The sequence below is a fragment of the Dromiciops gliroides genome, chromosome 4 (assembly GCF_019393635.1).
Source record: "Dromiciops gliroides isolate mDroGli1 chromosome 4, mDroGli1.pri, whole genome shotgun sequence".
Classification (NCBI taxonomy): domain Eukaryota; kingdom Metazoa; phylum Chordata; class Mammalia; order Microbiotheria; family Microbiotheriidae; genus Dromiciops; species Dromiciops gliroides.
In genome coordinates, this window is record NC_057864.1 from 214936110 (window position 1) to 214952394 (window position 16285).

Below are 16285 nucleotides of genomic sequence, written 5' to 3' on the forward strand. Positions count from 1 at the left end.
TCCCCCAAACTCCAAGATACCTTGTGAAGTATTAGCAATCAAAATTTATATTCCTTTGGACTGAGCACTCATATGTAAGTGTATGACTCCCCACATGGACAGAGACAGAAAGAGGAGGAAAAGGAGGAGAAGGAAGAAAAGAAGAAGCATCAAACAGCTTGGATTGTCCAGTTGGGTCTCCAGGGGGCAGCTACTACTACTCACAGATTATTGTTGAGCCTTCATTCTCAAAGAGGACCAATGACATCACAAGGGTGATGTCCTGACTCGTGAGTGAATTAGATTTAAGTAAAGTGATCACTCCCAATCTCTCCTCCAGAGTGATTGGGATTTGCCCAAGGTAATGAAGCCATTATGTGCCAGGCACAGGACCTTAACCCAGAGCTTCCTGAATCTGTAGCCAGCTCTCTATGCTGTCTCTCTATCAGAGGTCTTTTTCATATGAACCATTATTTAGCTATGTTTCCTCTACCCTGTATTGGTGAATGAATTTATTGAACCTGAGTATAGAATTTTTCATTTATCCCTGTTAACTCTTGCATTCCTGGTGAACCATGAAGATAATTATAGTGTATGTGCCAAAATCTGTGGCAAAAGATGAAAAGGTAGAGAAGAATTTGATAAGATCAAAGAAATCAAGTTAACATGATTTCGTCATTAGTGTAAAGTTGAAACAAAGTTGACAAAAATACACTGGAAAATAGGAATCATTTTTTAAGAAATAAAAGCCACCAAAGGTTCACACACTATTACAAAACTGTATACCTATATTTGATGAATACTTTCCTCCAGAAGATCATTGGAAGGTGTTGGATGTGTTGAGCACTATCGCCACACACAAAAAAAACAATTTTTAACACACAGGAAACAACTGTTTATTGATGTGCAAGTCCTATTAGTATCAACTATCTGTTCAGTCAGTCCATTAACTATTTAGAGCAAAGGTCAAAATCAACTTTAGAGATGAAGAAAGGTTAAAGGTGAGACAAGATGCTTTGAACAATTGAAGTGGCTTAAACCTGACCTATTCAAATAAGCCACTGATCTTTAAAAAAAAGGAAATGGAAAAAGGTGACTATATTGACCTTGATTTTCACCATTTGCTGCAAAAGATTAATTAATGCAAAAAATTTTGCCAAAATAAGGAGGCCAGTCACTTTAGCCAGTGCAGAAGTCACTTTAGCCAGCAAAAACTTGATTTCCTTGCCAAGCAGAGAGATAGGGCAGCCAAAGACTACTTTATTTTAGAATATAAACTTATTTGTAAATCACCATGGAGCTTGATAAACCCCAAGACCCCAGTTCCTGGGGGAGGGTCTCATGATCTGACAAAAACTGTTTTGAAAACTGGAAAGTGGCCTGACAGAAATTAGGTTTAGACCAATACCCAATACTATATGTCAAGAAAAGCTCCCATGGATATATGATCTAGATATAAAAGGTCACATCATAAACAAATTAGAGGAGCAAGAAAGAAATTGCCTTTCAGATCTATGGATTAGGGAAGAATTCAGGACCAAACAAGTGATAGAGAGCATTGCAGAAGATGAAATGAACAATTTTGATTATATAATATTAAAAAGTTTTTGCAAAAGCTAATATAATTAAAAGAGAAACAGGTAACTGGGGAAAATCTTTGCACAATGTTTCTCTGATAATGTTCTCACATCCAAGATGTATAACAAATTGATTCAAATTTATAAGAACAAGAGCCATTTCACAATAGATGTGGGTATGAACAGGCAGTTTTCAAAGGGAAGAGATACAAGTTATCAAAAATCATATGAAGAAAGGCTCTAAATAACTAATAATTGGAGAAATGCAAATTAAAGCAATTCTGAGGTTCCACCTCACACCTACCAGACTAGCAAAGATGAAAAAAGAGGAAAAGGGCAGCTGTTGGAGGGAGGCTGGGAAAATAAATACATTAGCACTTTGTTGGTGGCACTCTGCATTGACCTAGCCATACTGAAAAACAACTTGGAACCAGTTACTAAATTTACCCTTTGATCCAGTGATGGCCCAAAGAGATCAGAGAAGGAGGAAAATGCCACATGGGTACAAGAACATTAAAAGTAGCTCTTTTTGTGGTAGCCAAAAATTGGAAACTAAGAGTGCATCCTCCTATTAGAGAATGGCTAAACAAACGGTGGTATATGAATGAGATGGGATTTTCTCATACCATTGAAATAACTAAATGGACAGTTTCAGAAGAAACTAAGACCTCCATGAACTGACGCAGAGTGAAGTGAACAGGACCAGAACAATTTATACAATGATAACATTATAGAGAAAAACAACTTTGAAAGACTTTAGAGCTCTGATCAACAAAATGATAAACCATGGGCCCCAAGGAAAGATCAACAAACATTTATTAATTACTTACTATAGGAAAGGCATTAAATTCTATGGATACAAATACAAGTGAGAAGACAGTTCCTGCCCTCAAGAAGGCTGTAATCTAATTGGGGAAGACAATGTTTGTGGGAAGCGTGGGCAGTGTCAGAAGTAGATTGAAAGATGGTTGGCCTGAGTCCTTCCTCAAAATGGAGGTTCTGTAAAGAGCTGGCCAATGGGAGAAGGGGGCTGCAGGGGTGGAGGGATCTTACAGGGTAGGAAGGCCACAGGGAAGGGATGGGGGGATGGAGAGAGGGAAGGATCTTCTAGGGTATGAAGGTAGCTGGGACAGGCTGGCAAAATCAGGAGAAAGTCATATTTCTTATTTCTTTTGTTTTCATCCCAAACTGTGCTTTCATTGGTATAGGGAACGCCTGGTGAGTGAATTCCTTTTACCAAGGAGATATACAACAGTTCTGCAACTTCTAGTCTAATGCAGGTCAATGAGAGGTTGAATGAATTGCAAAGGGTCACTCAAGCAATATGTATCAAAGGCAGGATGTGAACCCAGGTCTTCCTAACTCTTAGACTGGCTTCCTAGCAAACCACTATATACTACAGCAATCTCCTGGGTTTTATTTTATTTGTTTATGGCACATATCTATTCCATTGCATTCAAATACCACATTGGTTAGTTAGTGAGTTGTCTACCCCAAGAATGTGAAGACTTCCCCCTGGCAGAATGGGTGAATGAGGGCAATTGGTTCCATCAGCCATGAGGGCAGCTGAAGTAGGTGCTGTGGAGTGCTTAGAGCATGGTCAGGCATCAAAGGCATCAAGGTCACACATTGTATCCTGGGCCATGCCCAGTCATCTTGACTTTTGTCCTGCCATTGAACTTCAATGATTTAGTTAAAGAGACAGTAAGGCTGTGTAACTCTGCCTCACTTAAATCCAGTTCAAGTATGAGTCAAGACATCAACCCATTATATCATTGGTCCTCTTCAAAAACGAAGGACAAACAAAAGAGTGAAATCTCTGGGGAACAGTTTTAATTGTTTTCCAGAAATGATTGGGCCAGTTCATTGTTCCACCAATAGTGTATGTGTTCCTGTCTTCCTGCACAAATTTGATCTTGTGTTATTTTTGCCAATTTACTGAGTTTTGGTTTTTGGTTTTTGGTTTTTGGTTTTTTGCGTGGGGCAATGAGGGTTAAGTGACTTGCTCAGGGTCACACAGCTAGTAAGTGTCATGTGTCTGAGGCTTGATTTGAACTCAGGTCCTCCTGAATCCAAGGCCAGTGCTTTATCCACTGTGCCACCTAGCTGCCCCCACCAATTTACTGAGAATGAGGCAAAACTTTAGATTTATTTTAATTTACACTTCTCTCTTCATTAGCAATTTGGAGGATGTTTTCATATGTCATTGTTAGTTTGCAATTCTTTAAAAAACTAATTAGTCATCATTTGGTCACTTATTTACTGAGGAAATGACTCTTTGGTCATATATGTTTATTTCTGCTAAATACACATTTACACAAATAGGTATTTAACTATATAGTTATTTCCCTACATAGATAGCAGACACTTAAAATTAATTTATTGATATCTTTTATTTACATAAACAGATTGTTTTCTCCTAGTTTTCCTCTTTCTCCCAGAAAGCCATCCCATACATATAACAAATAACATTTTTAAAGAAAAATTAAAAAGAAGGAGGGAAAAGCAGCAAAGCTGATCAATATACTGAAAAAACTCTGTAAACATATACAATGTTCTACACAGATGAACCTTCCGTTTCTGTAAAGGAATAGAGATGGGGTTGTCTTCTCATTTCTTTTCTTTGGGACCATGCTTATTATTTGTAATTTTTCAACATTCCTTCCCAATTGCTTTATTAGAGGCAGCTAGTGGCATAGTGGATAGAAAAAAGAATCAAGAAGATCTGAATTCAAATAGGGCCTCAGAAACTTATTAACTGTTGTTGTGAAGATCAAATGAGATATCTGTAAAGTGCTTAGCAGTGTCTGGCACATAGTAGGTGCTTAATGCTTATTTCCTCCCCCTTCCCCTTCCCCCTTCTCCACCTTTGTAGTGGTTGTTCTTTCCATTTACATTGTTGTAGTCATTGTGTTTATTGTATTATTGGTTCTACCTACTTTTGCATCAAAATCATGTCTTTCCATGTTTTTCTGCATTCATTATATTTGTCATTTCTTACAGCACAGTAATATTCTGTTACACTAGCTATTAATGTGCATCTACTTTGTTTTCAGGTTTTTGCTATTAAAAACTGGTGCTATAAATATTTTGCTGTATATGGAGACTTTTTTATCAATGGCTTCCTTGGGCTATAAACCTAGTTATGGACATCTTAAGGTATGGACATCTTAGTCACTTTATTTGACTAATTCCAAATAGCTTTCCAAAATGGTTTTACTAATTCACAGCTCTACCAACAATGTATCAGTGTACTTATCTTATCCCTAACCCTTTAACATTAACTATTGCTATCTCTTGTCATTTTTGATATTTTGTACAATGTAGGATAAAACTTCAGGATTTAAAAAATTTTAATTTCTCTTATTATTACTGATTTGGAGCATTCTTTCATATGGTTGTTAATAGTTTGCAAGAAGAGCATTTGTGCATATTCTTTGACATTTATTGGGGAATGGTTTTTGGTAATATATCCATATATGTATACATATATATGTGTATATAAACATACACACATACATATGTGCATATATGTACCTGTTCATTGTCTCCATATTTTAGATACAAAATCCTTATTTGAGAAACCTGATACAAGGTTTGTGTTTCACCATTTGGCTGCTTCCTTTCTTATCTTATATGCATTGATTTTATTTGTGCAGATTTTCAGTTTTATGTGATGAAAGTTATCTATTTTATCTTTTATAATTACCTCTATCTCTTCTTTAGTTAAGATAAATTTCCTAACCCATAGCTATGAAATGTATATGATCTGCTTCTTGTCTATTTTTTTGTGTGTGTTATGATCTTTAATGTTAAAGTCATGAATTTGTTTGGAATTTATTGTGAAATATGGTGGAAGGTGTTGGTCTAAGCCTAATTTCTGCCAGGTTGCTTTCCAGTTTTCCTAGCAGTTTTATCAAATAGAGTACATTTTCTGGGGTAGCAGACTTCTTTTTCCCCAAAATTGTTAGTTTCCAAATTCTCTCATTAGTGGTTTTGAACTTGTTTGTGCAAAATCTTTTTAGTTTTATGTAATCAAAATTATTTTATCTGTTATGCTCCCCTTTATCTCCCTGTTTGGTTAAGAATTCTCCCCCATTCACAGTTGTGAAAGAGATTTCAATTCAATTTTCCTCTAACTTGTTTAGGATATACTAATATTATTCTTTCTGATAGTACTACTCTCTTGTGTTCAGTTTCCCTCCTCTTCCTCATCCTCTTCCTCCTTTGTTTCTCTCTCCTGTGTTGTTGTTGAGTCATTTCAGTTGTGTCTGACTCTCTGTGACTCCATTTGGTGTTTTCTTGGTAAACATACTGTAGTGGTTTGCCATTTCCTTCTCCAGCTCATTTTACAGATGAGGAAACTGAGGCAAACAGGATTAAATAACTTGCCCATGGTTACACATCTAGTAAATTTCTGAGGCTGGATTTGAACTCCTGACTCCAAGCCTGGCACTCTATCCACTGTACCACTGAGCTGCCCTCTCTATCCTATACATACCTTTTAAAAATTTGAGCTTATTAATAAGTTTCCTGTGCATCCATATTGTTGTTGTTGTTTGCCTTTTGTTTTCTGTGAGGACCAATGACATGCAGGTGGATTTAAGTGAGTCAGAGCTGCACATCCACATTAGTCTCTTTTGGTAGCTCTCCTTTTCCTTCTAGGTCTCCTGACGTCTTGTCTAGTGATTTTTTAGGGTATGAGTTAGACTGGACTAGTTACTGGAAAAGGGGGTCCCTGGGCTGTTGTGGGATGTTAGTTTTGTAGTCCATTTTGACTAACTACAATTGCTTCCTGCTCACTCTTTTCTCTACTTGGTCCTGCTCTCTTAGCCTCCTATGGCCCTTTTCCCCAATGTCACTGGCCTTCTTCTTGCATAGCTAGGCCAGCCACGCTGAATCACAGGCCTCCTACCTTACCTTGTCTCTGTACAATGAACAAGGGGAGCTTGTTCTGGGCCCACATCCATCATGTTCTTCCTTGAAGGCTGGTGCAGGAAGAGGAGGTCCTGGGTCACTCTGGCTGCGAGATTCATCATGCTGGCTGCATTCTAATCACCGGAGAGTAAGGAATGGGGAGAACACAAGCCTTTAGTAATGATGATTTTTATTTATCTGGAGTTTGTCTCGGAGAAACTTGGAGACTTTGCAGACATTATCTCATTTATCTTCACCACACCTCTGTGAAATAGGTCAAAGGAAAGGATTGTCCTTCCTGTTTTGAGGGTAAGGAAACTGAGGCATGGGAAGAGGCAGGGGCTTATTCAAAGCCATGCAGAATCAGACCTGAGATAATAAAGCAAATCTCCTTAGCCATGACTGGAAAAGGAAAGGGATCTTGATCTTTAAAAACTCATCATTGTCATCATCATTATTTATTTTAATTGGACAGTAAATAAGTAATAGCACAGTATGAAAACTCTGGATTCCATTTGTGGGTCCATTCAGAATGTTTGCACAGGAAGAAATATGTCATTGGTAGTAGCGATTTTTGTACACAGTGTGTACACAGTCACGTTCCCGTCTGCCCTAGATTCTTAATTTGGGCTGATCCTGGCTCCAGGTGGAAATGAATTAGGTCCTCAAGCCTAGACTTTTTCACCAATGAGAGCCAAGACTTGGTCTGGGGCTGGACTCTGTTTCTTTGGATGTCAGAGGTGAGCCAGCTGCTGAAAAAGGGGCTGGGATGGAGGGTGAGGAGAGCTTAGGGAATGGGAGAAGGGTCTTCATCTATAAGATATAGCCTAGTCCCTGAGCTGGATGGCTCTTCACTTCTTCATTTGTCCCTCACAGAAGCCGTGTCTAATGGAAACAGCAAGGGATCCAGTTCTGTTGCCAACTTTCCCTCCAATTGGCTGGGTGTAGTTCAGAGCAAGTCATTTCCCCTTCTGGTGTCTCTGTTTTCCCATATGCCCAGTGGGCACGAGCATGCAGATGGAGGTATGGCATCTCAGGCTGAGAGGGGCTCTGTCAGCATCGAAGCATTTTCTTCTTACCCTGTTGCTCTTCTCCTTTCTCCTCTCTACTCCTCCTGCACTCCTTGGGTCTCTTCTCCCCTCTTTTGGTGGGCGAGCTTAAGTCTAGAGTTTTCTCTAGATCTAGTCTCTTCCCTGTTCTCCATCCATCCTCCCCCCCCCCCCGCCCCCCCCCCCCCCGCCCCGAAACACACATACACACCTTCATTTGGGATTGCTGCCCAGGCCAGTGGAATGAACAATTAAAGCTCCCTTGTCCCCAATTGGTTTGTGGTATTAAAAACTAATTGCGATCAGCCCTGCTTGTCATTTCTACCTGATAAAACATCACTTTTATTGATCTCACTCACCCAGCTATCATTTATCTTGTTTCAGCATTCCACATAATGGTTCATTTGTCTTGATCAAAGTGTAGTCTTATATTTTTAACCCCTTGGGCTCCAAACTAATTTCTACTTTAAGGCTGGCCTATCCCCTGAATTGCACATCTCTACCCTTCATCAAGCCCCTTCTCTCTGTAGCATCCCCTGAGAATGGGATTGGTGGTTACTAGAAGTGGATAAGGTCCCTTGGAGAAAGTTTGAGCTGGAGGGGAAGAAGAACAGCAGACGGGAGGAGAGGAAAGAGGCAAAGAAGACAGAAGGATTGGAATACAAGGAGTCTTGTAGGACATTGAAGGGCAAACCTGAGTCCAGTAATGGTGGGAATAGCTGGAGGGAAAGCAGATGTCACTGGGAAAATGGGTGTTTGTATGGGGCAGAAGGCCCTGTCTTTTCCACTACAAAGCACATCAGATGGGTTTCGGCCTTCAGCACTTTGCAGTATTTCATAGCAGAGTGAGACCTCATGAGGAAAGAAGGAAGGGGTCTGTGCTGTTGACTTTGGCACTTCCTTGCTATGTGACCTTGGGTGAGTCACTGGCCTTCTTGAGGTTTCACATCTCAATAAGATTCAAAGCTTAAAAGAACTGGAGAATTTCTCTCATTTGCTCCCATTTTATGCCATTGTGTCCTTTCAGGCAGAAAGGGAGTGAGGGAACCTTGTTATAACTAGCAATTTTTGTGCCTGGGGCGGCATAAACTGTGCCAAGGTGAGTGGCAAGAAGCATGCCCTTGAATCCACATTTTAAACCAGGATACCCCTGTGGTCTGACACATCCAGTACTGAGAGGCAATTGGAGTTGGAGGTTGAGGAGAAGTTCACCTGGTGTACAGCCATAAGGAGAGGAACTTCAGTGGAAGTGTCCTATTTTAGCTGATTCTTTTTGCAATCTAGGTGCTAAGCTTCGTTTCTACTATGTTGAAGGAGTGAAAAGGCTTTTTCAGTAAGCTCTTGCCTTCACACCCTAGTTATAGTTTTAATTGCTGCCTCACTGTGTTTTCTCAAAAGTTCTACTCACTTGTTGCTTTTGCTACATTTCCTCCCTTTAGGCTCTAGTCTTCTTCACATTTTTTCCTAATCTCTCTATCCATGTTCTATCTGCCAGACTCTAGGGGTAGATATTGGGCTGGTAGAAGGAACAGAGAGCTTTCAAACTCTTTCAAGGACAGTACTTTGTAAACTGGCCCAGAGCACATGGATGGCAATGATTAACTGTGCCTCTTGTTGGAACATTCATATTACCCTCTACTAGTGAGTACAGTGTGTTTCCTGGATGCCCATTGGGTACAACCAGATTCTAAGAAAAGGACTATAGGAAATAGACTAGAGAAGACATATAATCCTGGCCTCCAAGTAGCTTCCAAATTTCCTTTCCTGATTTAGTAGGGAGGCTTCTTCTTACTCTAACTTTAAGGAAGCTGATGGAACTATGAATGATAGAAGAGGAGTGTTTTTCCAAGCTTTTTTCCTCATGACCTCTCCATGGTTTCAACCCTCAATCCATCCCTCATTAATTTCAATCTTGGTGGACTTCACACCACGTCAGGAAGAAGAGGCAGGGCGAAGATCTCACGTTGGCACTGCCTTCATATTGTACTCATTTCTAGAAAAGAAGGAGGAGTAGAAAAAAAAGACAAAGAAGAAAAAGAAGAGGACTGTATTAAGAACCATAGGGAGTAGGGTCTGCCTATTGGGAACTGGCATTGGGTAACAGATTCAAGGGCAAAGCGACTGGGTCAGGAAGGAAGACAATGATATGGCTGAACAAGAGCCAAGAAGAGTTCTCTGTAAAGTCAGCTTGCAGTAATTTATAGCTCTCATCCATACCTGTATGCCCAGAGAGCCCAGGGCAATTGATGCTGCCCATACCTTTATAGAGGCTGAAGCCATTCTAGTGCATACCTTTTCCTCCCTGATGCACTTGGCACTAAATCCAGAGCTTCATCGGTTGCTTCAGTCCTTTCTCAGTCCAGGGTAGTGGTTTGCTCCATCACAGTTTTTCATTATCAAATTAATCTCCCCAAGTAACTACATCATGATTAAGTATATTCAGGCCTCAGTTTCCCCTTGTTTACTGACACTGATCTCAGCACTCATAGGGAGGGATGTGTCAACCCCTCCTGTTGACACATTCTCCTTCCTGTAAATCAGCTCGAGAAAAGGGAGAAAGAAGGACCTGCTAGAATGAAGAATCATAAATGAAGAGTTGGAAGGGACCTCTGAGTTCCCTTCTAGATACCTGTGTGACTGACCTTGGGCAAATCATGATCTCTCTGAGTCTTAATTTCACCAATAAAATGAGGGGAATGGTTGACTAGATGCCTCCCAGCTTTAGAGCTATGATCATTGAGTTCAACTCCTCCATTTTAAAGATAAGGAAATTGAGGCCCAAGAAAGTTAAGTAGAGGGGCAGCTAGATGATGCAGTGGATAGAGCACCGGCCCTGGAGTTGGGAATACCTGAGTTCAAATCGGGCCTCAGACACTTAACACTTACTAGCTGTGTGACCCTGGGCAAGTCACTTAACCCCAATTGCCTCACTTAAAAAAAAAGAAAGAAAGAAAGAAAGTTAAGTAGAGCCTGTCTTCTGACTTAAGATCTAGTGCCTTTTCCCTGGAGTATAAGCTTCTTGAGGGTAAGGGTTGTGTTACGGTTCTTTGTCTTCATATCTCTGCATGCATGTCTCTCTCTTCCCGAGATGAAAGTGGAAGTACAGTGGCCACTCACAGACCTGATCCCACTAACTAATCAGTTTTGTTGTTCAGTTGTTTCTCACTCCATGACCCCATTTGGGGATTTCTTGGCATAGATACTAGAGTGGTTTACCATCTCCTTTTCCAGCTCATTTTCCAGAATGAGGAAACTGAAGCCAACAGGGTGAAGTGACTCACCTAGGGTCACACAGCTAGTAAGTGTCTGAGGCCAGATTGGAACTCAGGAAGATGAGTTTTTCTGACTTCAGGCCTAGTGTTCTATCCACTGCACCACCCAGTTGCCCCACTATTAATCAGTACAGAAATCGTATCCTGCTCTGACTGGGGTCAATTTGCTCCTCTTTGGGCAGTCTGGTGGCCCTCCCCACCTCCCCCCCCCCCACTCCTGAGGGTTTATCATATTGATGTCAGACATAGTATAGATACCCAATCAACTATGAACCCCTGAACTCAAGTGATCCACCAGCCTCAGCCTCCCCCAGTAGCAAAGCTTTCTGGTTTGTATCACCACAGCTGACTCCCCCAAATACAATGTCTTGTGCATAAAAGGTGCTTAATAAACGTTAGTGGACCCAAATATTGAGACTCCTGGAGTTGTCTCTGAGCTGCAACCATGCTAGGTAGAGGTTTCTTGATAGTCAAACAAGTCTACTCTTAGAAGCACACCCTCCCACTTATTTGCTCCTCACTTTCTCTAAGTCCCAGTGCCCAGATAGTCCAATTAGAACAAACAAATGGGCAACTGAATTAGCAAACTAAGGTGAGGGGAAGGGGGAAACAGTGGTGCTACGACTGAGGGGTGATCCCCATTCAGCAATCCAGCTGGTGACACTCCCATTTGCACTGGCCCTGAAAGATTAGGCTGAGCCAGACATGATTAATTCTGTCATCCAAGCTCAGGCTGGTCATTTTGATGCATTTGGCAAAAAACACAGTTCAAAGAAACAAGGTTCATGCCCATGTGTGTCCCTGAGAATGCTTGTGAGTACACATAGCTAGTTTTATATGCATGCACACCAGATGACCTGAACAATGTTTCATATATTTATTCATAAGCCAAGTTATCAATAAAAAATTAATACTAAAATGCCTTTACATAGAGTTTGTTGTTCATAAAACCTTTGTTTTGTTTTTGTATTTTTAGTGTTTACATTGAAAAAAAATTCCAACCATCATCATACTTTACACATTTACAATAATACCGGCTTTCACAACATTTAACCACGGTTAGAAAGGGAGGGGAATTCACGTTATTTATACAAAAGAAAGTAAGAAAGAAAGACAACAGAAAACCCAACACAAGGAGGAAAAGAAACTTCAACAAGAGGGACAAAAAAAAAGGTCTTTTTTTTTCCCCTTTCACTCTCTCCGTTCTTCTGTACTTGGGGTTTAAAATAGCTTTAGATTCTAATTTCAGCCAACAACATTGTCCTCACTTTCTCTTGTCACTTAATCACTTTTTCTTCACTCAATATCCTTGTATATTTTCAGACCAAAAGTGGAACTTTCAATGGGGGTGTGGGGTGAAGGGGTGAGCTAGTCTTTGATGGAATCCCATCAGTTTCCTCAGCTCAAAAAAAGGATCCTCAGCCCCTGGGCCTGGAGGAGGTTGCTGCCTTTGACTTTAGCGACCAAAGGAGAAAACCATAGATAGCAAATATTGCACTCATGCCAAGAGACAGAAGACTGAGGCATTGGGGGATACCCCCAAATAAATAAAAGGCCCTTTCTCCCCCAAACTTTCTGCCATTGTCCTCTGATCCAGGGTCACATTGCCTGGAAACTGGAAGCCATAAGGCATAGACATGGGTCAGGCTGCCTCTTGGGACACCATTGATTTGTTCCTCATTCTTCTAAGGAAAGGAAGGCTAAGAAGTGAGGGATGGGGGTATAGGTGGGATGGAGAGAGGGAGATCAGCAGTGGTTAGATAGGAGTCAGTGAGATGGAAGACCTGAGCCCTGACACAGAAATCTCATGAATGTCACCTTTAGGAGTAAAGTTCAAAAGTATATTTGACTGTGGCATCTACTAGTTTCAGATATTTTGTACCTGTTATTACCAAAGGATTTCTGTAAGAGGGCTCATCCTAAGAAAAGTAAAACTGTTTAGTGATAGAACCCAATGGTTCATATAAAGGCGAGGGCAGGAAGGGATGCTCTAAAAGGTGGTCGACCAATCTGGGGCCCTCTCACCTGGCCCCTGTTGCTTCTCCCCTCTGTTCCAACCATTTAATAATTGCCACCTTAGGAGGCATAGAAGCCCAGGGAGTTTGTACTATCAGTCTGAGACCAGTAGAGTAATATGTAGTATGCTCTAAAAGAACTCATATTTTCAACTCAGGCCCAACTCAATTGGTCAACTAGAAAATAAAGATTTTTGGATTAGATGATCCCCAATATCTCTTCCAGTTCTGACAGTCTATTATGATTTTTCCTAAAAGAATATTGCTGTTCAGTTCTCAGACAGTTCTGGACAGCCTCAGTCTTTGGAGTTACTGTGCCACCCATTACATTAATATCGCTTCTTTGTTGTCCTATTAATACTCTGGGGCTCAAGGGATGAACTGATTTTTTAAGTTAAGAGGAGAAAAAGTTAAGAAAGGGCATTAGGTATCCATGTTGAGTGAATCTTAGAGAAGAAAGCGAAATACCACACAACAAGGCCACAACAATTTGAACTGTATAACAATGGTCCAATCTGGAAGGCATGCATTCCTTCTTTGGCAAATGCTCTCACTGGTCCTGGCCAGACTACATGATGAAGGCTCTGGGAGACCAGGGGCCGACACGATGCAACCAATCATCTCATGGCCAGGGGTGACTTAGCCGACAGCATCTACTTCCATCTCCATCTCCACCCAACCAGCAAAAGGGAAATAAAAAAAAATCATCACGGGGGAAAAATCCAAAAACAGGTAATCAAAGAAGGCAATCAATACCCAAAGCCCATGCACCAAGGGGAGAAGGCTGGGAGGGGAAGGATGGGACTTGATTTCCTCACGAAAAGAATGTGCTCCAGAGAGCTGTGTTTGATTGTCCTCCACATGGGCCCCATCTAGGTCAGAGGCGGACAGTATTCATCACACCTGCCCAGGGGTGTCACAGAGAGGGCTTCCTAGCCACCAAAAGGCCAGGAGGTCAGAGAGGGCATTGGGGGCAGGGGGGAAAGAAAGTGGCAAGGTGATGGGGAGGGCATTTTCTCTGCTTTGGTTTGCTCTTTTATTGTCGGATGTTTTCATGGAAAGTCATTCAATCTGACTTTAGATGTGAGGCAGGGAGAGAGAGAGATAGAAGAGAGAGAGATAGTAGAGAGAGAGAGAGAGAGAGAGAGAGAGAGAGAGAGAGAGAGAGAGAGAGAGAGAAGCAGCCATGTGGTCCTGTGGCCATGCTGCCCACCAAGAAAGCCAGAAAAGTCATACAGCATGATTCTGGGGAAATGGTAGGGGTGAGTACATGGGGGATGAGGTTAGACGGGAGTTTCCTTCCTTCCTTCTTACTCTTATTCTGCACATTGGAAAAAAAGCAAATCTGTCCCAGTTTTCTATGCTGCTGCAGCTCAACCAGGGGGCTGAGAATGAAAGGAAGGGACCTGATAAAGGGGGAATCTGCTTCATTACCCTTAAATGGAGGAAGGGCTATCACAAGAGAGCTAGAAAGAAGGAAAAGGTAGATCTATCTCTGCCTGAGTTTCTGAGAACTGAGGTATAATTTTCATACATCATCACTGTTTGTTTGCAGGGTTTTTGACTTGAAAAATAAAATTGAGGCGCTAGGTTGAGGAGGGGATTACAGTCCTGCCTAAGCCAGTGTAGGGGTCTTTTTTGTTTTGTTTTGTTTTTGGTGTTCCTTGTATGGATATTGACAAATGAATAGGAAGGGACACTAAAGTTGGTGGGGGAGGAGGAGGCCTGAGCCTCCATTGTCTTGGATGGACAGCAGGTACCTAGTTTCTCTTGGGCTAGTAGGGACAAGGGGACATGGCGTCAACCATGGCAAACTGAACTAGGAAAGAACTTGCAATATACAGAATGAATAAAATGAAAAGATGACCTTTTCTTACTTTCTCTCGCTTTTTAACCTCATTTAACTTTTCCCATTTTGTAGATTTCCTTTTTAAAAATAGAGGTAAGATAAATATGGCTGTTGTCCCCCACCCCCAGCTCCTGCCCCCGAGGGATGAGGGACACAGTTGATACTGATTTTGAGAATAAGTTATAATCTTTTCTTAGGAGGGGACCCTCATGCCACTCTCCCCAACCCCCCCAATAGCCTATGTGTGTGTGTGTGTGTGTGTGTGTGAGAGAGAGAAGGATGGATGTATAAAAGGAAAGAGACCTGGGTGTGATTTCTATCAACACAGTTCCACAAGGAGATTAGTGAATTAAAGTGGGATATCTCTCATTAAGAACACTTCACTGGAGTGACCCCAGTTGCTCTCCTGGCCCTTAACACCCCCTACCCGCCCACCCAAATGCTGCCTCTATATTTACAGATTAGCCCAGTCCTGGAGCTCAGCCAGGCTGAGAAAAAACAGTGCATTTTCAAAGAAAATTCCCAAACCCAAATCCCTCCCAACACACGCACATATGTGCACGCGCACACACACACACACACACACATACACACACACACTCACACTCACAAAAACCTTCTTTTTTTCTATTTGTTTTTTTTTCCATAAAACTTCCCCGAAGAAATACAATATTTACATAGAGAAATAAATAGACAATACACCTGATTTCTGCTTTCCCTGGTGGGAGACAGTCAGAGGTACTAGGGAAAATATGGCTTGAATTCTAATCTCTTGTGAACTGCCAATGCTGGGGAGAAAAACAGAGGTGGAAATCCACGGGTCTGTGTGTGTGTAATCAACTGAGGGGAATGTGGCCCTCAGTCCAGGTCCCAGGAAAGAGACCTCGGGGCCTAGCAGGATCAGAGTCAGATGGGGAATTGGTTTCTGAAGCCAGAGAGCTTTCTCTTTCCAGGGAAAATAATTAATATTAATAATAATAACAATAATAATAATAATTTAAAAAGCCTGAATCTTGCTGTGATGGGTTTTGCATATTTACTCAGACTCTCCATTTTGGAGCGCCATGTGGGGCCTGCCTTAAAGCTGTGTTGTTAGGCAGGGAGGGTCCTGATTGGGGTTTGGATGGAAGACCCCCGACGTTGCCAGTCATCAGGCCTGGCTCCTCTTCCGTGATCCACACTCCTCCTCATCCCTGGGGAGGAAACTGCTCCGGGAAGCAGAGGCCATCTGAGTGGGTGGGGGTAGGTAGGGGGAGGCTCAGGGTGGAGGAGGATGAAACAGTTTTCAAGTTTCCGATGATTGGGGAGGTCACTGCCCTGGGGTGGGGTTTGGGGAGAGCTGTTCAGTGCACCCCCTCATGCAAAGCAGTGGTGAGTTCCAGTGGTACTGCCCGGATCAGCACAGGATGGGCACACCGTCAGCTGTCACTAGGCGTCCTGTGGTGGGGTCATAGGTCCCTGCCAGGTAGTAGAGGTCCTGTCGGTCCTGGTATTTCTTACTCCGTGTCATCTGTTCGTATTGTTCTCTCCCCACAACCTGGCACTTGTGTGAGATGGTCTGAACATCATTTTCATCCTCATGGCATGACTGGTACAGGGCATTCTGTGAGGGGGGGGGGAGGATAGA

At 41.9% G+C, this 16285-nt stretch overlaps 1 protein-coding gene across 2 annotated transcripts in view; it reads right to left on the reverse strand.

Annotated features, from left to right (window-relative positions):
* Window positions 1-15105: 15105 nt before the first annotated feature.
* The window catches only part of BAHCC1 (BAH domain and coiled-coil containing 1), a 154320-nt gene continuing 153140 nt past the window's right edge, over window positions 15106-16285 (reverse strand). For both annotated transcript variants that reach the window (XM_043963687.1, XM_043963686.1), the window contains one exon: window positions 15106-16261. In XM_043963687.1, coding sequence (XP_043819622.1) covers window positions 16055-16261 — 207 coding nt within the window. In that variant the 3' untranslated portion in view covers window positions 15106-16054. The remainder of the gene's footprint in view (window positions 16262-16285) is intronic.